This window comes from Halichoeres trimaculatus, unplaced genomic scaffold (assembly GCF_033239565.1).
Source record: "Halichoeres trimaculatus isolate MK-OKI-2021-1 unplaced genomic scaffold, fHalTri1.1 fHalTri1_scaffold_9, whole genome shotgun sequence".
Lineage (NCBI taxonomy): Eukaryota > Metazoa > Chordata > Actinopteri > Labriformes > Labridae > Halichoeres > Halichoeres trimaculatus.
Window position 1 is genome coordinate 33,203,961 of NW_027437188.1, and position 27,227 is coordinate 33,231,187.

The window sequence follows — 27,227 nt, forward strand, 5'->3', positions numbered from 1 at the left end:
TCTGTGGGTAATGAGGAGGATTTTAAAGAAGGTGCTGTAGGATGGGTGTGATGTGAGCAGTGGCGATTGCTCTAAGACTGCAAGGGAAGCTCAGCTTCCCCTAATATGTCCCCAAAAAAGTGGTGATATGTTCTGCTGTGTGTACATTTCATTGACATAGTATGTGCAAGAAATCCTTCATCGTTTGTTCAGAATCAGCTCCTATCACAGGCGTCTCAGCGCTTTAACACAGTCAAACGCTGAGCGTCTTCTGACTTCAGCGGGGAAGCGTAGAGTGGGTTGTTCCACTGTGGAAACTGGACGGTCATTGGATAAACGCTGAGCTTTGTCCCGCCCATCCGACGCTCAACGTTTCTGGGGGTCTATGAGGCAGTGGGCTGGCCTGGACGCTGGGCTTCTGCATGATGATTGGATGATCTGTCTGAGGCTGAATCCCTTTTTGATTGACAGTGAAATGAGCCAGTCAGGGATCTTGAAGTTTAACCCTCCACCAGAGCATCTTCTCAGTTTTACAGTCAGTTGTTCTGGACTGATCCGAAGGCTTTGTCCATCCCCAGCAAGTTTACCTTTCTTAAAAATGACGAGCGTTGTGTTTTAAGATTCTCTCTCTTTTCACCAATAAGCAGCTACAGCTACAGCTGTGCAGCTTCTCCCCCTGTCACTCACACTTACAGCCTGCAGGTATAGAGAGGAGCTTCTCCTGTTTAAAGCAGCTCAAGTCTAACACCCACAACACAATGAGCCAAGCAGTCTAGCTCTGCTGGCCATTGAGAGAAAACTGGTAAAATCCCCGGAAAAAACACCTGGTTGGTACGACAGGGTCACAGATCATTTTCTTGAAAAGAAGCAGAGGGTAGAATTAACGTTTAAATAAACAAACAGATTTATGATGTAGGCTGGAAAAAAATGAGCTCCCCCTCCTTGACTGACCAGCAGCCGCCACTGGATGTGAGCTCTTGAGAAGTTGAATTTTGCACATATGATGGTACCTTAGTTTATGAGTGTCCAAACCATTGAAAGTATATGGAGTAGAGAGCGTGGCTTCGCCCTTTACCACTGTACGCTTTTTAAAGCCAAAATTATCTATGAGGTGTATTAATTTTTTAAAGTTTGACCACAGCTCATCTGGAATGACTGGGGAGATGGAATTTTTGACCTATACTGCAGCCAGCCACCAGGGGGAGCAGCTTTTGCAGCAACCTTTGAGCCGAGCAAGATGATGTCCATTTTTTTTCAGTCTCTGGCCCCACTTAAAAGGCTTTTGCTTTGAGTTATGAACCAACTTTGGATACCCCACCGTTAGTTGACGCAGTAGCTGCTCTGCATCTCGTGTCTTACTTGTTCACTTTAAGTGGTGAGCTCGCAGTGAAAGCATCAGAGCTGTGCTAGCATTTGTGTTTGCAGTTAGTTTTCAAACTTTAAGACTTTAATCAAAAGATGTACCCAGAAAAAGTTGCAACTGGGTTTGCATGTTATTTAGGGTTCCAGGATGGGGTAATGGCATTTCAATTCATTTCAATGGGGAAAATTGATTAGACATGTGAGTAATTTGAGTTACATGCTCCATCATGGAACAAATTGAAATTGTTTCTTTTTAGGTCAATAGAAAAAAGGCTGTAAAGGATGCTGTTGCTGTCATTCAGAGTGGAAGTTATGAAGTGTTTCTGCATCAGAGGAAGTGAGGAAGAAGAATGTTGGTGGTGTGCAGATCTACCAAAAAGACAAAAGAAGACGGAGCTAGAAAGACAGCCACTTGGGTTATTGACTGGGCGGCATTCAGGATAAAATAAGCTGTAGCTGTGTGACCTCTTGGTGCCCAAGTCAAGATCAGACACTGGACAAATGAGCAATCAGAGAGATTCACATGAACTCACCTCAACTCTTCAGTGCCACAACTCCTCTTTTTACTAACTTTACCTGTTGCTTGACTCTACACATGACATAGTTTTGGATTTGCTTTAGAGGAAAACTAAAATAAGACTTGTTTTCATGAGGAAGAGCCTTCTCTGCAGGTTATGTAACATGGCACAGCAGTCCTCTGTGACTGAGCATCATGACATCATTTTATTTTAACTCAGACACATGCTGAGAGTTTGACCACTGAGGAGCCTGAGAGTTTCTGCTAAGTGATCTGACAGCGTACGGGAACCTCCCCAGAGCACACACTTAAACACACACATCCTCCCTCGCTCCTGCACAACACACACGCTCACAAACCACAGAACCCTGAGAGAGTTGCGTGTTGAGTCGTTGCATGCAAACGCTGCACGATAAACATCTGTAATTGACAGAGCGAACCGCATTTCTGGTGCTGGGGTGGAAAGAGATGACAGGCGAGATGTTAGAAAACAATTCATGTCACTCTGTGGTCGTCTTATTGATAAGGTGAGCTTTGAGCTGTGAAAACACAACGCTAACAACCAACACACACTCAGATCAGTAGGATAAAGTTGATTGGCAGGGTTGTGTCTCTGGCAAACTGCCAGGCTGTTTAATGTAACGAGGAAGTGATGTCGCTCTGTGCTGCTCAGTGGACTCCTGAGTACAGAAACATGACCGTAAATCAGAGGGGAAGACTTTTATTATCCTAAATGTTTTTTTCTCCAAACAGCTTTTGTTGCTAACGGATGACCTGTAAGTGCCTTATGATGTAGACAGCGGTTAGCTAAAACAGACCTGTGGTTGAAAACTTTCTTTTTTGTATGTTACATCATGTCTAATCAGATTAGCAACTTGAAAAACAAGATCAGGGCTTGAGTTAAGATTAAGTGTCTATGGGTAAAGATACACTTGCATACCATGAAAATATGTTTGCTTATGCTCACATTTCTTATTTCTTCAGTAGATATTCGATCCTCCAAACAAATGTCAATGGCAATTGATATTACCTCTGTTGCTGGGTTAGCATGGCTAGCTTGTCCGCATTATTGGAGATAAATCTTATTTTCCCAATAACGATGGATGGAAGGACAGGTGGATGTTGTGACTTCTTAGCTCACACCGCAGTAGCAGCATGTCATCCTCACCTCCTTCTCCTCGCCTTGTGGGGAAACATCTGGCCTAGCACCAGTTAGCATTGACATGCTACAGGCTGCTAACAGCTGATTTCTCATGTAAACAATGCAGCCATGGTTACATGTAGGATCTCCAGACTAACACAGGAGCAAAAATAGTAAAAAAAATATCACTGAAGACAAAACCAGTTTGGTGTCCACGACCAACAAATGAACCATACAAAGTAAAGATCCACTCCAAATACAATGATGACGAAAAAGAGATGAAAAAATCACAAAAAAATGGACAAAGAAGAGAGAGCCGCTGTAACAGGCAGCCACAACAGCTGTCCCTTTTTATGTCAAAATCACCAAACAAGCAGTCTAACCATCCTGTAAGAGCAAAACATTGGGTGCCAACTGTTGTTAGACCTTATCAGATTATTTAGTTTAAGCAGAGTCATAGGAAATGACTGCAAGACGACTCAGACTACAAAAAAAAAAGAACAATCCCAACACCAAAGATTGCCTTTTCATTCCCTAAAGACTTTCAAGATAAACTTTTTCAAATTTCCAATACACAAATTTAATCTGCCCCGTGTTTGTAATCCGTCTAAAAACAGATTAGAACAGAGGTGTGACCCAGTTCAGCTGAACGACATGTGTTGTCCCAACAAAGACTTATCTGACAAGGTCACCACAGAGATGACCTCACTTCCCCCTCACGTGTGTGCTCACTACAATCTGTCCGTGGTAGTGTCTCAGCTCAGTGTTCCACACCAGTGACGGTCACATTATCACCGACTGAAGCTGTTTCCCTCACAGACCTGTAACTGTTCCTGTTGAGATATTCAGACTGTAAAACAGCACCACGATTGGCCCCTGGGTTGGAATTTTGGACATCCCTGATTTAAAAGTTTGATCCCTTCCAGTGTTGACTCCTGCCGTGCAAAAATGAAATGAACTTACCCTTCTTAATGCTAGGATAACATCTTGCACTGATGATGTTTTTTTGTTGTGGTTAGGCTGCTGGAACTGGGATGTTTGCCTTCAGCCATGTTTTTGTCACTGATCCTTATCCTATCCTCCACAACTTGGCTGATTCAGAGCACAGCAGGTGCTTTAAGGGGCTGTGAGGAGTTTGAAAGTGATCTTGAAAAAAGTCTTCCTTCTTGATAAATGCCTGACCGTAATCCACACTTCAAAATGAGATTATTACCGCCAATGTAGGTTATTTAGAAATGCTACCTTGTAGCTTTTTCGTAGCTTCCCAATTAGGTGATGAAGTTCAGTAGTGAGAAGAGAGATCTGTGGTTCTCTTTTGTAGTGATGGTGGACACTGGAGCTTAACTGTCAGACAACAAAGGACAGAAGAGCAGAAGAAAGATAAACAGAAGAGAGATAGAGCACGAGCTAAAGGCTAAAAGGACTAAACTGTTAGTGCTAATGTTGACTCCAACCCACAGTCAGCAGTTATTCTGCAGTGGTCTGTTTAAACTTGAGAGTCTATCAATAAAATGAAGAGTGAGGTTACGTTAGCTTTGATTGGTAGATGACTGGCAGGACATAACCAGGATTCACTAACGTTACACATTACAGACACGTCTCACAGCATGAGGCTGTCAGCGCCACATATGGAAGGCTACTAAACCACTGTACAAACTGACAGCCAGCTAGCCATCACATTACCTTTCGGATACGTCGTAGCACCAGGCTGCCGACAGCCCTACATATAGCCGCCTACTGACGTATGGTACAAACTAACAACGTTTGCTTGTCATGCTTTAAAAAACAGTGCTACGTAACTGTACCGATAAATACGTTACCTTGTCACATTGTATTCGATAAAAAGTTGAGTTGAACAAAGAAAAGTTGTCCCAAAACAAACACACGTCTGGTCAAAAGTCGCATCTTTATGACTGTGTGTGTGAGACTGCGGGCCAGAAGGTGGCGAGCCGTCCAATTAAAACAGAACCTCCTCATAACATCTTTAATTTGTCAATTGTCAAGTCAAACTACAAGTTTGACAAGAGGTTAGAAATGGCTTAGAAAAAATAGCCTTTAAAACTAGCTTGATCTAAGTAGGCAGCCGGCGGGCAGCCGGTAAGATTCTTGACCTTTCAAGCAATCATAGTCTGATAAATGTTGTTCTGACGATGCTGGCACGGTGCCCGCAGGGCCCGCGCTCTGCACGTGCGCCTGCGTCCCTTTGTTCTATTTGTTCTCGTTGTTTGACTACTTAACACAATTAAGGTACAGGATAAAATACTAACATCATGTAAATAAATGAATAAATATTTGATCGTTTGAAATTATTCCTTTAGTTAAGGCAAAGTGAAAGCTAATTTAGTGTTCAACTCAGGATTTCTAAAGATTAAAGATGACTTTTCCTTTTTTTTAAAAATGCTTAAACTTCATGCTTTTTTTTGATGATTTCTTAACATTGTTAAATTTAGTGTGCTTACTTTAAAGTTTTTTACCTTGAAAAAGAATAAAATGGCAAATCTAAGAAGAATCAATCTTGGCATCCTTCAAGAGTAAAATCCAGTCTACTTTGGGCAGTTTATTCTTCCTTTCAAGTTGGGATCACTGCACAGCTGAAAAGGAACTTGACATCAATTGAGCGGTCATTCATTTCCTATTTTATGGTTTTAATAACCAAATAAAATAATACTACTTCTTAAAATGAACTCAATATTATAAATTTGTGAGGTTAGAGCTAACTAAAACTCTAAAATCTAAATCTCTATGATCAACCTGTTACCTTAAAGGAGGCAAGTTTTATGAGCTGTTCTGCTTCCAGCCAGTAGAGGGAGCTCTGAATGTTTTGGCATCACTATTTGGGAACTGTCATTCATCTCACCATTAGGCCTATGATGCTGGCCCTATTTCATGTCATTAAAAAGGATGCCAGAAGCAAGATCTGTTATGAACTATTTTTACACAGTCTTAACATCTGATATTTTCATCGTAGGGATTGTGGGGTCATGTTGCTGGATGTAAAGTCATTATGTTCATTCACAGTCCTCAGAAAACCTCATATGACTGCAACAATGCTATATACTGAGCTCACTCATGCTCCCCAGAGGATTTAAGACCAGTTATGTGTCTGCGTGACCTTTTGTTGCAGCCAAATTTAGGCCAAATTATAAAACGAGTATCCAGACTGCCGTGACATTTGCTCTGGATTCTCATGGTTTAGTGAGGGTAAACTCACTTAGACAAATCCTCATCCTTGAACTTTTGTTGCACTTCTTGAAATAATGAAAAACAAACCCTCCAGAGGGTGATAACAGAACTGAGTTGTGATTTGATTTCCAAGTTGTTAGTGCGAAATGTTTCATTTAACCGTGTAGGCTGAAAAACCTCACGGTCATTTCTGAAACCCATCGATCTGAGAGGCATGAAAAGAAGCTGGAGCTTACATAAACTCTGAAGGCCGGCGGCTCACAGATCTGAGGAAGAGGTGTTTGGGTGAAGAGACTGAAAGCACATGTGGATTCATATCAGTCAGATGCAAAAATATCAAATCAGTCCAAGATGAACAAACAGGAGCAGAGCTCAGAGAGGATCAGAAACCTTATCTCTGTCCGTCTCTGTGTGCTGTACATGCATATTCAGGTCATGTTTATGCGAAGCTTACATAATGCTCATCATACACCCTGACCTCGTCTCTTCGCTTCCTACATGAGGACTTTTCATATGGCACCAGATGTTTGAAAGTCTGCCATCGAATGTCACCCTGATAATCTTCTCCTGCCTCACTGCCCTCTGTGCAGAAACTCTTCCCATCTGTGCCTCTCGCTGCCGTTTCCTCCTCACCCAGGTCCACCGGAGCAGCAGAATCCAATCTAAGTGATTGTAGGGGGTTGAGGGTGTGTTTATTCCAGGTAGTCTTAAGCGGTTTGTTTAAGTTGTCCAAAGGGATTCCATTCACTTCACATAACCAAACGAGGCCTGAGCCATGGCGTTTGACGAGAAACCGCGGTGTGTTACGATCATGTGTCAACAAATGTAGAGCGGAGCGAATGAGTTCAGGAAATGAACCTGACAGACGGAGTTCAGGGAGCAGTGGAAGGACAGCCGGACGCCTGAGAGGACAGGCAGGCTGAACGAAGAGAGGACGAACAGTCTGAGCTGTTTCAGACTTTGACTTTTCATTTCAATCCATCATGATATACTAGAGATAGACCGATATGGGGTTTTTAGGGCCAATACAGATACCGATTATTAGTAGGCAAGGATGCCGATAACAGATATTTGGAACTGATATTAATTTTCAGTCAAAGTGAAAATATTGGCGTAAAAATTTTGAATTATACAAACTCACAACACTCAACACTTCACTGCATTCAAATGCCTTCAAGCATATGTTTGTTAAACAGCTCTAAGGTTTAGCATCATGTTTGATAAAGTTAAATTAAACTTAAAAAATAAATCGCTAAAGTTTTTTATATTAAATAAAGTTTCACAAAGTTTCAATGTAACTGCTATAAAACTGGACAGACTTGAGTTTGTGCTGCCTTTTACAGGCATGTAATGCAGTTGACTGACTGATTTTAAATGTTTTGACCATCTAGGGCTTCCGTAGTTGAAACTGTGCAGAGAAGCATCAACAAGCAGCTCCTAAATGTCTGCAGTTTAAAACATTTCTAATCATTTTTAAGAGGCTTAAAATCAAATTCCTGTGGTTATTGATAAGAGGAGGGATTATTGTGTCTGTGAAAGTTAAAATAAGCTCAAAGACAGTAAGATAGTCATGATGCTAACTGTGTTAGCCTGTCAATGGGATTTCCCATTGACATTAGCATTGAGCTAGTGGACTTTCGCTAACCGGAGCTAGCTGGTTAAGAATCACTTTCCTTTGCTCAGTTAGGCTGTGTATATAGTTTGCTGTCTGTTTTGCTGTGCTTATGTGTGTTGGGTCAAAAAAAAAAAAAAAAAAAAGACCAAATCAACAACAACTGTCTCTCTTTTTACTAAGAACCGTTCAGCGATCTGCTGAGCTGAGCGCTTACGTTTAGGGAGGGGAGAATGGAGTTCATTAGGTTTCTACTCTAACACACACATACTCCTTCTATGACTATTTCCATATCAATATTATCAGCAACATTAATTCATGTGCTCAACAGACACGACTGGAGGAACTGTCAGTGAGCAGAACTTACCTTTCGAAACATATCCCTGCTGTCCAGAGTTTCTTCTCTTGGCCAAATCGTTTTTTTATCTATGTTGTGTGTGTGTGAGAGAGAGACAGCACTGCTTGAACACAGCTTTCACGGCTGATTGGTTGCTTCCCGTGCCATGGCTCTGCTTGTAACCGGCTGCATCAGAGTCGAAACAACACCGTTTTGAATTGGTTACATATCGGCTGTCGCATAAAAAATGTCTGATGCTGATATGCCCCAAAATGCCAAATATCGGCCCCGATAATCAGCCTGGCTGATAATCGGTCTATCCCTACAATATACCCTTATAATCCACTATTAACAGATTGTTTTGAATCAGTTCTGTCATGTATAGTCATGAAAAACCTGAAAGAATGAGGCCGTTTTCAACTTCAAAAATCACTAAAGCTGAGTGAAAAATTTCTAGTTTCAACATGCCAACTTCTTAGTAAATAAAGCCACTATTGGCTGTCTCAGAAGTAATTAAAAGCCACATAATGACGCTGCTGTCTAACAGAGAAATAACATGGGAGAAACAGGAAGCAGGTAAAACACAACCTCATAAATATGTTCAGAACTACAAATTTATTCTGTCCATTCTTGTTTTTTTACGTCTAAATATCATTTTTCCCCTCCACTTTCTAACCGTCATTATCAGAGCTCATACTGAATTACAGTCACGCAAAGTGTCCTGCTGTGCCTCCAGTTGCAAACATGCATGATCGGAGCTACATACTTGCTTCAAACTGAGCTGTAAAATAAAGAAAAACGAAAAAAGCACACCGAATGAAGCACATGTGCCTAAACCAAGTGAGGGAAACCGAATGCTTTAGTCGACACTGTGCTGTAGTGAGAGATAAAAGGAGGTTTTAACAAGCTGTAGTTAAAGGATTAAATCTCTTTTTGTGATCAGTTTCTGTTTCAATCTCTAGTTTTAATGAAGTAATCTGTCTTATCTCACTTGTGCAAAACTTTTTCTGCCTCATTACTTTGGTTGTTGCCTCTGAGCGATCTGACTGAGCAGTTTGTGTCTCTCCTCTTCTTTCTTCAACAGATGTTTAAAGCCTGGTTGGATGGACGGACTGCTGAAACTCTGTAAAGTCATTCCCGTCTTCAGTGCGAGCATCCCAGAGGAGTTTCGTGTGTCATCGGGACCTTGAGACACACCCCCACACTCACTGATGTTGAGCCTCTCCTTCTCACCGTAAACCTGGCAGACCTCTAATCTCTGAAAGATTGATGAGGTTCAGTCCGGGCACAGGAGGCCTGGCACGGTGTCGATAAGGCAGCTTTCATTTCACCACATTTTATACCTCTCTCCTCTTTTCTGCTCCTCTTCTACTCCTCTTCTCCTCCATGCTGAGGGATGCGGGGGCTGCCTTTAAAGCATGGGAGAGGATTATGACACGACACAGGGTGTGGAGGACGGTGTTTTAACCAGGAGTCATGAAATGCCCTGGAAATGACAGTCCTGCGTTCTTTTGTTGCTCCGTGTTGGACGGCTGCAGGGAGGCCGAGCAGGACGCCAGAGTCGGCATGTCGCGGTCAAACTGCTGGAGCTGGGAAGTAGTGAAGCTGCTGAGGGACACTCAGAGCTGAGACACATCAGACACCTGCACACACTCAGAGCGCTTCACGCAGGACAATGTGCAACATCTCATTCTGTAATGTGGACAGTAAGGTGGACCAGTTCTTCCAGCCCACGCTCTACATCATCGTCATTGTTCTGGGGCTGCCCACCAACTGCATGGCCCTGTGGGCCGCCTACATGCAGGTGAGGAGCACACCAAACACACACACACACACACTCACACTCACACACAGTCACCAGCGTTTGATGTGTAACTCTAACACTGTGGTTTCTATCCCCGCTGCAGTGAGCTCTGATTACCACTTTATATTTAGACTCTGATAGAAAAACTCAGGTCGATAAAGTTTTAAATGCCGTAAAAACAAAATGCAGGATTTTAAAAAGGTTGCCTTGGGTACAGGAAAAAAAAACTGGAGCATTCTGAAAGAGGAGGAGAAATCTCCAACATCCTGACTCTGAAGACTTCTGTTTTTGATCTTTTTTTGGTTAAACAAAAACATAACCTCAGGTATTTCCAGATTGAAAAAAAATGCAGTTCCTGATGGATCCACTTGAGGCAGGCTCCAGAAATCAAAGAAACCCTTTCAAAGCCAATACTTCAATGCCAGCAGTACTAAACTACCTCACTACCTGGAGCCAAATGTCTCCAATACTTATTTTTCCCCTGTAGAAAGCTGTTTGAAGTACATTTTTCTTGTAAAAAAAAAAAAAAGGATGTAAGTGCCAATCTGAAGTCTACCCTTTAGCCCTTGGTTTTGCGTATGCACGTCTACACAGCCCTTAAAACAATGACAAACAGAGACCTAACTCAAAACCAAAGGGGTATGACCAATTCCCTGTTAAAACTTTTTTTTAATCAAATCCTTTGATATGCCACATTAGTGTTAGCCATGTCTTGATCTGATGGTGTACTTTGAAATTGCTCATTATAACTGACTTTGCGAAACATCGGCTTTTCAAAGCTTCGCTCGGGGGTTCTCAAACTGTTTTAGACCAAGGTCCTCCTCATTAATGTAACAATGGTTAGCTTAATATAAACATTATGCATTTATAAACTATAACCAAGTCTCTGAGCATCTACTGAAAAACAACCTGATCGACTCCTATCAATCTGGCTTAAGCTGCTGGTCAGTCCTCTGTCCTACCACTGCTTGACCTGTCTGCTTCTTTTGACACAGTAAACCACCAAATCCTCCTCTCCACACTCTCTGAACTTGGCATCTCAGGATCCGTCGTGGTTCAAGTCCGACCTCACAGGCAGATCCCTCAGAGAAGTGTTTAACTCACATGGCTTATCATCAGGAGTACCCCAGGGTTCACTGCTTGGTCCCCCTACTCTTTTCCTTAAACACCACCTCACTTGGTGCTCTTGGTAATCTGCTCTCATGGCTACTCCTACGACTGTTATGCTGACGACACTCAGCTTTTCCTGTCTTTTCCTCCTGATGACACAACTGTCTCAGCTCGGATATCAACACTAACACGTAGACGCTTCTGTTTAAACTCTTGCTTGTGTTGTACGTTGCTTTGGACTAAAGTGTCTTCTAAATGAAACTGTAGAACCGTAGAATAAACTATGTAGTATTTTGCAACCATAGAATTAAGCTGCATTTATACTTTCCAAGGAGTTCTTTTTGTAAACTTTGAGGAAATAGTATCTCTAAGGCCAAAATGTGTACAGAAGATGCCCTCCTGGTTGGCAAAATTTACTTAACTGCCTCTTGAGTGGTCAAAAAAAAATGATAAACACACAGCGTATGGCCTGTTGTTGTTTTTTTTATCTTTTCCGCTTTCCTGCCCTTCAAAAAGTCTGTGCACACCTCAGCACCTAGGAATTTTTTTGTTTGAAGTTGTTGGGTGGGGGACCCAGGGATTTACTGGGGAGGAGTACTAGAAAAATATAGACTTGTACTGGTGCAAGAGATCCCAGTTTGTTGATATGCTGTTCAGTGATATAGCACACTTTGACAATTGTTTTTAAATAGTTCTTCGGACCTCCTGGCTATGGTCCAAGGACCCCTAAGAGTCCCGGGACCCCACTTTGAGAAACATTGGCTTAGCTGTCTCATTTCTCATGTAATGAAGTGAAGTCTGCTATGAATTTGTCCCCCAATCTAACACCAGTTTATCATCAGTTTATAAAAATATGTTCGCTTTGGAAGTAAGTAAACAGTTATTCTACCTACACTGCAAAAAACTGAAATCTTATCAAGTTTTTTTGTCTTATTTGAAGTAAAAATGTTCTTATTTTACCTGATATGAGTCACATTCAACTGATCAGTCCAGAAAAATGTCTAGATTCAAGTTATTTAAAGACAAAAATGAGGTCTGAATTGCTTCTAACAAGTAAAAAAAAAAAAGCCAATGGAACAAGAAAAGTTTTCTTGAAACTCGAATAATGTCTTGGTGCATGAAACTTTACTCTTGTTCCATTGGCAGATTTTTAACTTGTTACAAGCAATCCAGTCTTCATTTAAATAAGACAAAAACACTTGATAATATTTCTAGGGGTGAGGACATGGCAGGGATTGAGTGGCGTCTTGTCTCTAAGAGATGCGTTTCTACCCTTTCCTCTTGGCCCTCAAAACAGAGGACTAAGGGTAAGGGGTAGAAACACATCTCTGGACAAAGACCTTTGAGTTTGTTAAAGTGTGTGTCACCACTCACTACATCCAGTCATCAGGGCAGTGTGGATATTTTCCCAGACACCATCAAACTTCTACAGCGTTTCCCACAGACTGTCAGTTTGCTTTGGCAGCTGACGGAGGAATTATAATTGACTTTTCATTCAAGTGAGATCAGGATTTCTTTGAACCTTTGAACAACATTAAGAAGTGAGTGACAGTTCAACTTCAGAGTGTTGTTTGTCCTACGTCAGGGCTGCATATCAAACTCTCTGCCTTCATTTTCACCCAGAGTGTCGTTGTTTAGCTTCTGTCATTAATGAGCTGAACTTGAAACAAGAACATGTGTGCTTTTTATTTACCACACAGATCTAAATATAAACATTACAACATGAATACAGCATGGGAAACTTCAGCTGCTGACAAGTTGAATTAGAAAAGCTGAAGAGAGGCCAGAGAGGAACATGTTGAACTATTTCCAACAGAGATTTAAGGTTTCCTGGAGTTTCATCTTTTCACATTTTGAAGTCAGTTTCATTTGTGTCTTTCTCCACGTCCCTCCCTCCAGGTACGCCAGCGCAATGAGCTCGGCATCTACCTGATCAACCTTTCGGTTGCCGACCTCCTCTACATTAGCACTCTCCCTCTGTGGATCGACTACTTCCTGCAGCACGATGACTGGATCCACGGTCAGGAGAGCTGCAAACTCTTCGGCTTCATCTTCTACACCAACATCTACGTCAGCATCGCCTTCCTCTGCTGTATCTCCCTGGACAGGTACCTTGCTGTGGCCTATCCGCTCCGCTTCGCCAAGGTTCGACGAATCAAGACAGGTACGTACGGTTAAGGTCTTTCCAAAGAATCTGATGAATGATTCTTAGATGAAACTTACCAGGCAGCTCTTCTCAGTCTGACATCTGGCATCGTTTAGAAAATCTGTTTTTGAAAGATTTCGATGATTTGTCCTCTTCCCTAAGGGGTAAATGTCTTTGCATCTGTCAGTTTCTGTTCCCACAGAGGAGGAAACTGAAGGGATACATCTCCTCATTGTCGACAAGAGTTTTAAATCCCTGATAAAAAGAGGATTCGTACTTCGTTCAACAATGACATGATTTACTTTATCTTCTCAGGTCATAAAACAAGTAAAACCAGGCAGGGCTTTTAAAGTTTAATATATCCACGCTTAAAGAAGTTATATCCTGCCTGTTAAAGCCTGAAACTCTGATTAATATCACTCCTCATGGGAAACATCCGCACTCTGTCTGAGGAAATTAAAGATATCGATCAAAAAAGCTCCAGCCTCGATTCCCTGCTCTGCATTTGCTCATCATTTCTAAAACCTCTTGATTTGAAGTGAATAACTCAAAGTATTTCTCCTCTCCTCTTCCTCCCACGCGCAGCCGTCCTGGTCAGTGCCATGGTGTGGATCATCGAGATCGTCGCCAACTCCGCTCCCCTCTTCCACGATGAGCTCTTCCAGGATCGGTTCAATCACACCTTCTGCTTCGAGAAGTACCCCATGCAGGACTGGGTGGCAGGGATGAACCTCTACAGGACTTTTCTGGGCTTCTTGGCTCCATGGACGGCCATGCTCGTGGCATACCGCGGGATCTTGGCAGCCGTGCGCTGCAACGTCTCCACGGAGCGTCAGGAAAAGGCCAAAATTCAGCGTCTGGCTTTGAGTCTGATCCTGATCGTTTTGCTCTGTTTTGGACCGTACCACGTCCTCCTCCTGGTGCGGAGCGTCATGTTTCTGAGGAAGCCATGTGACTGCGGCTCAGAGGAGAGCCTGTTTGCGGCGTACCACGTGTCTTTGGCGCTGACCAGCCTCAACTGCGTCGCCGACCCTATTTTGTATTGTTTTGTCAACGAGGGAGCGCGGCACGACGTGGGCCGAGCCCTCTCTGCTCTGCTGTCTGCAGCCTGTCACAGACGCTCCTCTTCCTCACCCTCGCATGCTGATATACTGAACGCTGGCTCGGTCACTATGGAAACGCCGCTGTCCGCGAAAAAACAGCCTTGTGTGTACACTGAAGGAGGCAAGACGAGCAGCTACAAGACTGAGCTGGTGGCTCTGAAAGAGGAGTGTCTGCAGATGACGATTCTCAGCGTGAAGAAGTGACTTCCTCTTGAGTTTGAGAGGTTCAAAGAGCTCAGCGAGGAGACGCTGGAGGCTCCTGATGCCTCCTGCTCTCTGGTATGTCAGAGGATTTGGGAGGGAGCTGTAATAAACAGCAGATGAACAAGCCAGAGTGGGAATAAGGTTGATAAAGAAACTAGAAAGTGTTGTTTGCAGCTGCTGTGGGCGCCTGCACACCTGAGGGAGATTTTGACCACTAGATGGTCGAGAAAAAACCTGAGGGTTGACCTGCAGACAGGTCCTGATTCTAATTAAAGAGTTGTCTGGTTTCAGTTGGAGTTTGCAAAGCTGCTCTGTGTTATCATCAATTTCAGGGTGCAATACTTCAGTCTTTAGGTGCAGAGGTTTATTACTGATGCTGCTTATGAGGAATCAGTGAATTACCAAAAGCTTCAGAGTACAAAGTACCAGATTAATGCCAATCCATCCAGAAGGTGTTACTGCTAACATCCTGAGTGGTTAACCTTTTAAAAATCTGACAACTTTGATATCTGGATGATCTCCAACAGTGCCACGAGTCATTTCTGTATATTAAGGTGAACCCACTCTGCATGTGGAGACACCTTTGCATTCAGACTGCATGGACACTCAACTGGACCCAGGAAGGACGTCAGAGACGGATGAGTCTGACACGCAGACGCATCACTTTGGGATGTAGAAGTAGAAGTGTAATAACGTGATTGTAGATTACAGGTCGAAACATTTTTTATTGCTCGTACTGCTTGGAAATGTCTTCATGTGATGTTTTTGATGGAAGTAATGAAGCCTTATGAAGTACCTCAGCTCGTTTTAGTTTTTGCTTTTATTTTCATTCAGCAAGGTCGACTGAGAGAACCAAAGCCTTTTACTGCAACGCTGCATGCTTCGAGTGAGAGCGGTGTGCAGCAGCAGGGCAACAGTGTCATAAAAGCTTAAACCACTTCAAATGTGTGCGCAGTAGTCGTCATGTGAGGGTGTTTACCTGCTGGGGTGTTAAATCAGAGTTTTAGTGCTTTGTAACCTGTCAGCCTTTAACCATAAACACAGCTCTAACAGAGTTCAGACTTAATGCTGCACAGCTGACCTGATACTGTTTACATTCCTCTACAGACAGATGCCTTTCTCCAAAAACACTCACAGATTTTCCTTTATTTACACTTTCTGAGCAGCAACCTCATTTGTTTACCCCCCTCTGTATTAAACTGATACTGACTGCTGACAGGTTTTGACAAGTTAAGGACACTTTTTATCACCTAGATCAGGGGTCTGCAACCTTTACTTTCAAAGAAGAGCCACAAAATGTAAACATAGTTAAAATCTAGTAAAAAATTATCTAAACAAGAGGTTTTTTGAATTTACGAAATTGTAGATTTGATGTCTACATTTGTTTTGACTTTTAATAAATTTGCAAAAATTTAAAAAAAAAAAAAATTACAAAATTTGCCAAAGTTTCCTCAAAATTAAAAAAATTCAAATACAGAAAAATTTGCAAAATAATTCAAATAATTGGAAATTTTCAAAAATCTTTGAAAATAAAAAAAAAATAAAAAATAAAAATAAAAAATTCTTCGAATTAAAAAAATATATATCACTTTCAAAAATTAGGGAAAATTCTGATTCCAAAAACTTGAAATATTTTTTTCGTAATGAAATAAATCGGTCAGAAAATTGAAGTTTTTGGAAATACCTGAATTTTATAACATATGTATTTATTTTTTTATTTATTTGTTATTTTATTTTGAATATGCAATAGTACAGAACTCCCCAATTACAACTTTTTGTTTGGATAACATAGCATATCAATAAAAATTTAAGGAAGCCAACATTATATCACTCAATTCAGAATTTTTTTGTTGTTTGCTAATGTCTTGCTAACTATCAAGCATGTGTATTAAGCCGTCAAGTTGGCAGTTAAATTAATCTACTTTAACCTGTGTCTTACTCATCAATACCCTCAATAAGAATTATAAATTAATTGTTTTAATAATAATTTTTTAGAGCTACAAGGAGCCACTGCGAAGGAGTCAAAGAGCAGCAGGTTGCAGACCCCTGACCCTAGAGCCAAAAAAATCCTACAAAGCGTGATCTCATCAGGTCATCCCAACCGGTCTGGGATCTCAATGTAAAGCCATAGCTCAGGTCAGAGCACAAAACCCTGACCACTGACACAACAGCTGGGTTGGTATTTGAATTTGGGGATAGTTAGTGTTTGTGGACCCAGCTGCTGAGTTGATATCTTAATTACTTGAGGTTTTATAATAAGTTTGGCAGTAAGGCTCTGTTCTCTGGGGTCCTTGCCTTTCCATGTGCCTACGTGGAATGCCAAAGCCAAGGCAGGGAGAGCAGCAGCAACACCAAATGTGCCAGGAACACACCAGATCCATCTCCGTACCACAGTCCGTTGCATGTCTTCTATGTTCTCTCTCCACAGAGTTTCCACACTTCCTGGCCCGATCATGAGATCCTCTTCATTCAAGCTAGGCTGTAAAATCTCAAACCTGTTGACTCCTGGCCTGGCTCCACTTATTTTGCCAGTTTTTTGTAGTGGTAAAGCTGAATACTGGTTCTGGCTTGGGGATGGTTTAATTCACACTGAAAGTTGATTGATATGGATGTCCCGATCAGCATTATTTGCCCCCGATCCCGATCCTTTAATATTGAGTATCGGCCGATACAGAGTCCTGATCAGATTTTTGGGTTTGGAGATAAACTTTGCTGAAGAGGTGAGAAAGCGAAGCAGCACGGTCTTTTTGTACCATACCTTATTTTATCATTCTCTCATCAACTTTATGAGGTTGGGCGCACTTACAGCGCTCGGTTTTACTGATGCGTTGGTGTTTGGCAGCTATTTTGGCTTTATGACGAGTAACGTGGACGATCAGTTGAGAGGACTGGCTAGAATTCCCAATCACCAATCCTTTAAAAAATGCAAAAATCGTCCCGATTCGATACTAGGGATTAGGATCGGGACATCCCTATTTATGATGTTTCAAAGTGCTTTTGGTGCAAAACTTCTTGTTCTGCTCAAACTGCTTTGTGTAAGTTGATGCGTCACTGCCAAGGGCCAACACCCGGTTTGCTGTTTATCGGGAATCCGCCGGAAAGACCAGAAACCGCGTACACACTGAACCACTTATTTTGCTTTGGGCACACTTGGTACAGTGAGTGATTTTTGGGATCGTGTGATCGTCCAATTAGAGACACAGCTCAGGTCATGTGACTGATGAGCACCCTATAGCTGTTAGAAAGGAAGCTCAAAGCCTGTGTCATATCCAATATGGCCCCCCGTCAGCAACTGGCTTCAGTAGTCTGCATCAGGAACAGGTAGGTGATGTAGCAAAGACTGTGTCCATATTTTATACATTCTTTGGTCACTACCATGAATGCCAGGTGTAACACAATGAAGCAGAGCCAGTTTGTGTTTACATCAAGTGAAATAGAAACATATTCAATCCGAATGGAGTGGAGATGGCTCTGGTGTGTTTTGGCTGTTATTTTTTTGAGGTCTTCCCAAAAGGGTTTCAATAAAATAGCCATAACATGTAACCCTAACCTTCTGACACAGCTGATTCAGTGAGGACCACTCTTGTTTAAATAATTAATGTTTGTAACAAGGTAAATCTGGCGGTAAAGCTCTGTTATGGGAGCTCCCTGCACATCAACATGCCTACGAGGAATCTAAAGCCTGAGCATACACGAAAAAGCCAAGGAAGGGAAAGCATCAGCAAAGACCCACCTGGAAATAACCCAGCATTTTTGGTTTAAATGACTGTTTTAATGATTTTAACAGTTTAAAAATGTTTATGTCCTTATTATTAAACATTCTTGGTTTTGTTAAAGTAAATCAAAGCAAAATAAACCAGACTTAAAACAAATTGGTCTCAAAGCTCTAAAGCAGACTCTCTGAGTCGTGTACATAAAGTAAATATCTGTTTAATTCCGCGCAGACTGCTCACTTCTGAGGCATCGTCAACGTCTACATCCCGTCTGTAGCTCTAAGCATGAAATTGGCGCTTACTCTTGGGTGAATAAGAGGGAACCCCTCCCTGTTGTTTTCTAAGTCACTGGTGATAACATTTCACGCAGAAGCTTCTGTAAAAAGCACATGCAAACATTCCTTGTGTGGAGGCTTTCTGTGCAGTGACTTTGTGACGATGAGTCCATGCTGCAGGGTCAAAGTGGTGTCATATCTTTGCATGTAGATATTCCTGGTTTTGAAATGATGTCTGGGCAGGTTTTCCAGATCCTCCGTGCTCCCTGCGACACGCTGCTCTGTGCTTCTTTGCTTCTGTTGTGCATCTGTGTGTCAGTGTGAGAGCGGAGGTACCGGGCTTCATAACGTGTGTTTGTTCAAATGTCGGTGAGAAATAAATTATGCATTCAAAACTTTGCCTCCACTTGTGTTTGTTTGTTTGACGCCTGTGAGCAGAAATGGGAATCTAGGTGCCTTTTTAAATGGAAATGAGCTGCAGAGGAAGGAGTGTTCATCATCTTTTTCATTATTTATCTGTTGAATTGATTTTTTTTTTTGGCGTCATTTGTTTCAGCTTTGAGAACACGATGCTGATGCTGAAATTACTAAGATCTGGGAAGCACCAACTTCAGGAAACAGATGATCACATGCTGAGCCCACGAGGAGTCCACAAAGCATTTTTGATCTGCTACCTTTGCATACACACGTGTCAAGATTTGGACTCCTGTTGTTTTGTTTACTACACTATTTATTATCTTCTGTGTTGGGTTTTTTTTCTGGTGGAGTATTTTTGTTTTGGTTTCAGCTTTGCAGCGCCTGGTGGATGCATGGTGTGCAGCTTTCTCTGATTACACCCAAGTGCCTCTCGTTGGTGACAATCAGCAGCTGCTCTCAAGTTCCAGCTCCGGCTCCGGAAATCTGCCAGTTTGTCACAGCTACACCGCGGTGCACAGACTCAGTCAAGTTGCAAGCTTCCATGGATATCGGCTGTTTATGAAACGGGCAGTATGAAGTGATTTGTCCAAAATGTGGTAAAAATACTCAGGTGCCTGACTGATTTGGGAAAAATTCTCAGTATGAAGTGGACCAATCTGCCTCACATACTGTTTCTCACAATACATGTCATTAATGTTGTTCTTCCTTTTGCGTTTGTGGCAGCTGGCACTGAGTTTTAGGCCTAGTACACACCCTCATACGTTTTAAAAAACTCTTCTGTCCATATGCAGCGTGGACATGGCCTTAATGCTCCATTATGGGAATGACCAGATGCATCTCCGGTCTGGCTCTGCCCTGATATATGTTGACTGAGTGCTCACCGCCTATGTGTTTAGTCTGGCAGGTAGCAGGACCTCCAAACAGCTAGGGTCGCAAAAACAGGAGCTTTGCACTTCTGAAGGATCCAGCTCCAACTTCTAGAGCAGGGGCTCAATAAAGTGGATCCAGTGAAAGCTGTAGTGCAACTTCTATTTAAGTTACTGACATAGTTACCTGAGTAGAAATCTATCAGATTTTGTACCATGGCAGAGCTATGAAAGAAGATTAGGGCCACTGAAAAACAAGATTAATCTCAGAATTTTCACTTTTTGGACTTTTTTTTTCAGTGACCCTAAACCTCTTCCATACAGAGCAGAGTGGGCTTAATACACATCTGGTGTATTTTGGCTGTTACTGCCACCTTCTCATATGAGTTACCAGAAGGGGTGGGAGAAAAACATGGAGTCATATAAGTATCTGAATTTTATGAATTATGATTTTAAAATCAGGATTTTTTTGTCTGAAAATGTCTTTAAAAGATGTTATTCCTCTGTTTTAGTCTTTGTTTATAAGCTGGGTTGAAAAAAAAGTTACAGCTTTTCTCCAGCAGAGGGCAAAATGTTTTTCTCTAACTCACGTGTTGTGCAGTTTTTAGGAAATTTTAGCTCCTGATATATTCTGGAGACATCATCAACAACAAACAACCTTTTTTTTTACATGTTCTGGTGTTATATAAGCAAACCAAAAATTGCAAATATCAGAAATATTGAAAACTGCAATTTCTATTGAATCGACATCCCAAAACTCATAACAGGATGGAATCGGGACAGTAGCATATTGTGCCAGCCAGAGTTACCAGTAGGGATGTCTGATTCTGGTCTCAAGTAATGAAATTATGCGTAATTTGGATTTTTACCCTAAATACCCCCTAAATCTGTTAATAAATATCCAAATACTTGTATTATACTGATCCTGCTTTTTTTTTGTGTCCATGATGTGAAAAAGGTGAGGATACCGAGAAAATTACAGAGCACAAACACGGGCTAGTGTTGTTTTCATCACCAGGTACAAAATACACAAACTGAGAGAAAATAATGGTTTCTAAACATGCATGTTTTGCTATCGTGACTTTTTCAACGTGTTTGTTGAGGCTGCACATTTTGTGATGACCATGAAACCAGGATTAATCATGCAGTCCTGGGTCAGACCTGATGAGAGAGCAGATCTGGGCAGCTGCCAACACAAAGTCACCTTCTCCACCCGGTCCTGTTCAACACTCCCAGAGCTGTACGGCTAATGAACGACATGAAGGACATGCTATAGGATGGTGTGCTGGTGTGTTTATCCCTGACAAAGTGTGTGCATCCTTTCCATTGTTACCTCGTGCATAAGAGGGGACCTGCTATTTTCAACCTGTCCTCATGAGGATGGACACAGTAAAACATAAACAGGACAATGTGTGGGCGGGGAAACGTCTGCCTGACCTACAGAAATGAGGTCATGTTCAGGTGTTCTGCACATGTATGTGTTTTTAACCCATGTGTGTGAAAAGGGAGAAGGTGCACACACAGGTTTTCATGTTCTTGAGATAAGAGAGGACATAACTCACTCTCACCCTCTCCCTGAGGGAACATTGTCTGTCGCCCTCTAAGCTTCACTGCTCACCTCTGCTGTGGGTCTAAATATAGCAGCTCACCAGAGGCCTCGGCTGCCATTACCAACAGCTCACCTGGTTATTACACTGATTTATGATCAGGTAAGGACACAGAGAGACCCCCAGGACATGAAGGATGGCTGTGCTCTTATTTTCATCCCATATTCAGATTCATTTCTGGCTGAGTTCAGAGCATCAACGAAGGAAAACTGGAGCGTTGCAGCGAGCAGTGAAATGAGAAATGAGAAGAAGGGAGATGGAAACATTTCATTATTATGCTCTCACAGTTCAAGTTATTCAAACAGCTGAATTAAAACTCTCCTTTCAGTGTTGAGCAAAGTTGTGAGCTAGTTTCACATTCGCCGTGCTTCAGTCCTCCAACACCGACCTTCCTGATCAGGTGGAATCACCGAATGAAAAACAGATTATCTGACCCATAAACACCTAAAAAGTTCCTGTTATGGATGAAATGGTTATCAGGAGTTATTGGCATCTGCAGGATTTCCAGTCGTGGCCTCTGCTTTCAAAATTCACGCACTACTTCTCAACGGGCTGTGCTGAGCGTGCACTTTTAGTATGCTACACTTCGTGAGCACAAGCAGCAGGTATAAACCATGACCTATGCCACAATCTGAGAAGATGTCTTCATGCAAATGTATCGCTCGCTCTCTCTCACACGTCTCTTTGGTAATTTTTGGTGCAACTAACTGAAGACACTGGGCAGTAAAATTATTGACAAGATACAAACTTACGACTTGAAGCCACGGCTTCAGCACACCAAACCAGATTTCAGCAAAAACAACTGTTTTACAGCAGCTACAGCAACTCTCTAGGGACATATTACACCAAAAGCAAAAGCAGAACAAATGCAGAACTGTCTATGACATGTCAGTCAAGGAAAGTGATGTCTGGAGGTACTCAAACAAAAACAATGGCTGTGTCCGAAATGGCATACTAACGTCCTACTCATACTAAGTGTGACATCAAAAATAGTATGTAGTGCGTTCACATTAAATAGTATGAAAAGATTGTGTGCGCGAGAAATACCCGGATGTATACTATATCGGTAAAAATTTTAAGTATGGGAGGTGGGCATACTAGTCGTACTGACACGCCCCATAATGCATTGCGAGCCCCGTATTTATAAACGTAAATACAGAATGAGATGACAAGATGAGAAGCAACTAAAGTGGACTTAGCTCTACAGGGAAACCTAAACGTAAGTACAAAGAAATAAAGTGCCTGAGGCGACGGACGGATCGTCTTCGGTGTCTGCGAGCAGTAAACATTTTTTAATTTTTTTAAGAGAGATGAATTCGTCTTGAGACCGGTGTTAGCTAAAAATCATCCACTAGCAAACTTCCTGTTTTCAAAATAAAAGCACCCGTTTATCTCCTTTAAGTTCTTTAACGCTTTTGTAAATTGAGCTCTTGTTTTGGAGCGGACTGGAAGTTTCTTCGATAGCATCTTGGCGCTCTTAACAGAATGTCCGAAATGTCGAAATTAAATTTGTATCAGTGCGTCTTATGACCCAAATGACCACATTTTGGTTTTCTACGTGATGACTTTCTCACCTAAAATGTTCTTAAAACTTTCAAATGTGGCGAATCAACTGAGATATTTGATAGCCTGGTGTGCTTCCATAGACTTATGTGTGCTTTCAATTTTTGTCGTCGGAGGTTTTGAAATGCATCATGGGAAACCAAGTAGTATACTACAGTGTAAACAGTTGGCACTCTAATCATACTTATAGTATGTAGTATACAGTATATACACAACGACCATGTAGTATGTAGTATGTTAGTATGCCATTTCGGACACAGCCAATGAAGTTAATGTCCAGTGCGAGATGTGTGCGTTAAACTTGGACGCAATAGAATAACAAGTTTGATGCTGAACCGCATGCACTCAAAGCACAAGGAGAAAACAGGTCAATTACAGGTCAATCACGTCAATTGCTTAGCACATCGTTGTGATAAAACCAAAGCAGAGAAGATTAGCTTGCTAATAATTGGAGATATGCTCTCATTAAGCTTTGTGGAAGGTGAAGGATTCAGAGAGCTGATGCCGGAGTTCAAGCCACCGCCACGGGGAACAACATTTTCAAGAGTGGATTCACTGACCTTATTTACGTTAAAGGTTAAAAAATATTTGTTCATTGGATGGACTATTCAAATACAGGAATTACTGCAAATTCCTATCCCTAATGTAAACACATTTTTATATTTTACATTTTCTTTCAATTTAATGTTAAAAAAGCATGAAGGTGTTTGTGTCAGGAAACCTGCAGTAAATCATTGTTTGTATTTTACTAAAAACACACACAGCTCTATCAGTAACCAGCACAAAAGGTTACCTGTTGGCCCACCACCTGCACAGACAGACATTGGGGTCAGACTTTTTTAACATGCCATCTGGTTGGAAGACTTTTATGCAGTTTTCTCAAACTGGGAACAATAGTTTTCCGACAGAAGACATTAAATTAGAGATTATTGGTGATGACACTGACTTGCAGTCTTGCATGACTGTTAAAAGTTTCTTAAAATAAACGTGTGAATTTCTCGCTCCCTGAGCCCCGCCTCCTCAAATCACTGATTGCATAATAAAGAAACAAAATCCACTTCATAGATTACAGATATGGACTGCTTGTTGTCTGTGTGGAGCTCACATTGCTTCAGTGAATTACAGTTTTCCTTCACAGTATTGAGCGGTGAGTCACTGGGAAGCTGCAATCTCCAAGATTCACAAGCGGTGGTGTTATGTCCTGTTTCTGTGTGAGTGTGTGTTTGTTCCATCTTTGTGAGGACCTGAGAACATTTGGTCCAGACTTCAGATCCTCAACGGGCTGATTAAGGACAACAACGTAGTTCTAATTGGACTAATTTAAGGTTGTGCTGTGCTGTAGGAAAGTTCATATGCAAACACAACGTAACGTGTGTATTTCTTCATGTTGAAAACCCACACAAGAGCCAGCCCCCAGCTTTACATAAAGCTTGTGTGTGCAGGTTAGTGTGTCTAACATGTTATTTGATAAGATAAGAGGTGAAGGAAAGTGAAACAATGGCTGTTTCTGCTTTAGGTTCATGAAGTCATAATGTTGTAAAGTCTGACTCACGTCTGGAGCTGAACCTCAGTCATCGTTGCGTGCGTCGCCTCATTGCGTCTGAAACAATGACCCTGAAGGACAGAGAGACAGAAATCAAGATATGAACGGCTGCACGGTCCTACCCTGGAAAATTAAGGACACGCTGTGCTATAGAAGCACGATACTGGTGATTAATTAGGGACACATTTTCTGCTCATAGGAGGTCAAAACTTTCTTAAAATAAACTGAACTTTACACCCCAACAAGTCATGATGTTGTAACAAATTCATACAATGGAGAAGGTCAATTTATAAATATTCTTCATCCTCAGTTTCCCACTCAAGGAAATTCCCAGAGCGTATTTTTCTCCTTGTTATCTGAGTTTTACCTGCTCCTGAGTCACATTTTAAGCTTCTGTTTGCAAGTACTTCATGTCCAATTGTTCCTTGAATTTCTGGTGAAGGAGTGGAGGTGAAAAACAAACCTTCCTTTATGTGAAAATGAATGAATACATTGTTGATTGGGCTTCTCGTGACAGTTATATCATTATCTCAAACACTGTGACCTGGAAACACATTTAACATCACATGATAGAGCAGTTCACAACCACTGTTCAGTGTGGGAAAGAGAATAAACATATGATCATGAAGAAATGGGCCCTGATGGTCCAGGAAGTGAATTTCTAGGACTTTTTTGTATCATTTAATTCAGCTAATTTGTAAATTACATGCTTTTTCATCCAAATAATCTACATTTAAGTTGAGTACATAGCATCAAAAAAAGCAGCCTCCTTGTTATGTTTCTGTAGGCCGAGGATCCCCAAACTTTTCAGCCCTAAAATAAGCACTTCTGGAAATGGGTGACCCCCTACTGTGGTGATACACTAATAGGAAAATACAAAAACAGACACAATAGAAGAAAATGAGTGCAAATGCTGTGTTACCTACATTAATCTGGCGTCACTGATACATTATCCTGGCTTAGTCACGTCAGAGGTCTTAAACAAAAGCGTGAAAAATTGGTGAAAAATTATCTGTTTGCATAGTTTCACACAAAATCTAACTTCTGTTTTTATTCATAATTTTACAACAATGGATGAAATATGCAACTGTAACACATTTATGATGATGGGTTGCACAAAATAAAACAATTTTATAATCTACACTGATGTCCATGTTGGTTGAAGCCCTTGCTTTTATGGTAGATTGAGCCTTTTGTGTATTTTTTCATGTTGGGGCGTATTTAGTCGTTTGGGGGCCCACGGCAAACCCAGTCAATGGGGCCCTCCATGTTCTTGTAACTCATCTTCCTCAGAGCTAGACTGGCCTTCCCTGGGTCCACTGTCTCTTTCTGAGAATCAAGGTATGAGACAGTGCTAATCTTTACATGGTAACATAACGCAACTAAATGCATTTCCTCAAGTTCTGTACTTTAGTTTGATTTTGAAAAAGATAATACGTAATGTAAGCCGCTTTGTCCTGGATTTGAAATCCTTGAATTATCATTAAATCTTTGAAATTGACATCTAATGTCCCACAGTGGGGATTTTACAGAGTTACAGTAGCAAACAAGAAAGTATGAAGTAAAAACATTACAATAGGTAAATATTTTAAAAAATAATTAAGTAAAGAAAAAACTTGTACATATCAAGTACAACATAAAACTGAAAAAATCTACTTAAAAAGGGGATATTTACAGTTATTGTACTTTTTGTTACTATTATATTACAGTTACTGTATTTTTATATGACCCCCTGTCCAGCGAGTTTTTTATTTAAAAAAAAATACAATAATATTTATCATCTACTCAAAAAGTTTGATTTTGAGAAAAATATCCGATTTCCTGGGCTAGACAAATTCCTTAAAATCCTAAAAGTCTTATATGTTTATCTCAGAGCTCAGGGCAACATAGTTTTTCCAACTTGGTTGAAAATACGAAAAAAAAAAAAAAAAAAAAAAAAAAGGAGTATTTTTACCTCTTTCTTCCTGAATCTATTTCGCACATGCGTTGTAACAGGGGATAGCCCATTGAATGAGAAGGGAGGGGAGTACCCAAAACGGTCATGAAAGATTAAGCCTTTTGATGTATTTTGAAGATTTAAAAAAAATAAATGCTTTAAATTGAAGAGAACTTCATAAATCAGTTTTTAAGAGATGCTTTGGGGGCCCCTGGAAATCTCTGGGCCCCAGGCTGTGTTTGCATAATTGTAGGTACGCCCCTGGGTACTCTCTAACTTCCGTTTTAAACATGGAAGTCTAACCAAGAACAGGGGTTGCACATATAATTGTCTCTCTCTGAATTAAAAAAGTAAGTAAATAAAAAAAAATTGATTAATTAATGTTGTTTTGAATGGTTTGATTTCAGGCTAATCTTTCCTACAAAATTAGAACCGGATTAAAACATGTACAATCAGCCAACATTCAGTTTAACGACCCGTTCGAACGGTTTGACCACGCCCCCCCCCCCCCCCCCCCAAATTTAAATATTCAAATAACACTCACGTGCGTTCAACTGACGTCCTTAACGGTCTCCGTCCCTGTAGCGTGTCCGTTTAGCTAGCTCGTATTTTAGCTGCAGCCTTCAATTCCACTTATATTTCACAGAAAGTCACAGTTACCACCTCGCGGATAAACCCCTGACGAATGAACAGGTAGGCTAACCGAAACTTGTGTCTGCAGAGCGGGAAGTTGGAGTTTCAGGACCGCAGTTTAGAGTTTGAATTAAAAGTTGGATACCGAAATGACACAGTTACACATAATTCACGTT

The 27,227-nt window shown here is 41.3% G+C and overlaps 1 protein-coding gene and 1 long non-coding RNA gene across 2 annotated transcripts in view; one reads left to right on the forward strand and one right to left on the reverse strand.

Moving 5' to 3' along the window:
• gpr4 (G protein-coupled receptor 4) overlaps positions 1-15,943 on the forward strand; it is a 65,964-nt gene extending 50,021 nt beyond the window's left edge. Inside the window, exons 2-4 of the mRNA XM_074679786.1 lie at positions 9,216-9,935; positions 12,945-13,209; positions 13,777-15,943. Of these exons, the coding sequence (XP_074535887.1) occupies positions 9,807-9,935; positions 12,945-13,209; positions 13,777-14,498 (1,116 nt within the window). The 5' untranslated portion in view covers positions 9,216-9,806 and the 3' untranslated portion in view covers positions 14,499-15,943. The remainder of the gene's footprint in view (positions 1-9,215; positions 9,936-12,944; positions 13,210-13,776) is intronic.
• The window catches only part of LOC141797477 (uncharacterized), an 83,714-nt gene extending 56,487 nt beyond the window's left edge, over positions 1-27,227 (reverse strand). The window contains exons 1-2 of the long non-coding RNA XR_012599080.1: positions 26,963-27,227; positions 24,492-24,553 (exon numbers count right to left, since the gene is read on the reverse strand). This is a non-coding gene — a long non-coding RNA (uncharacterized LOC141797477). The remainder of the gene's footprint in view (positions 1-24,491; positions 24,554-26,962) is intronic.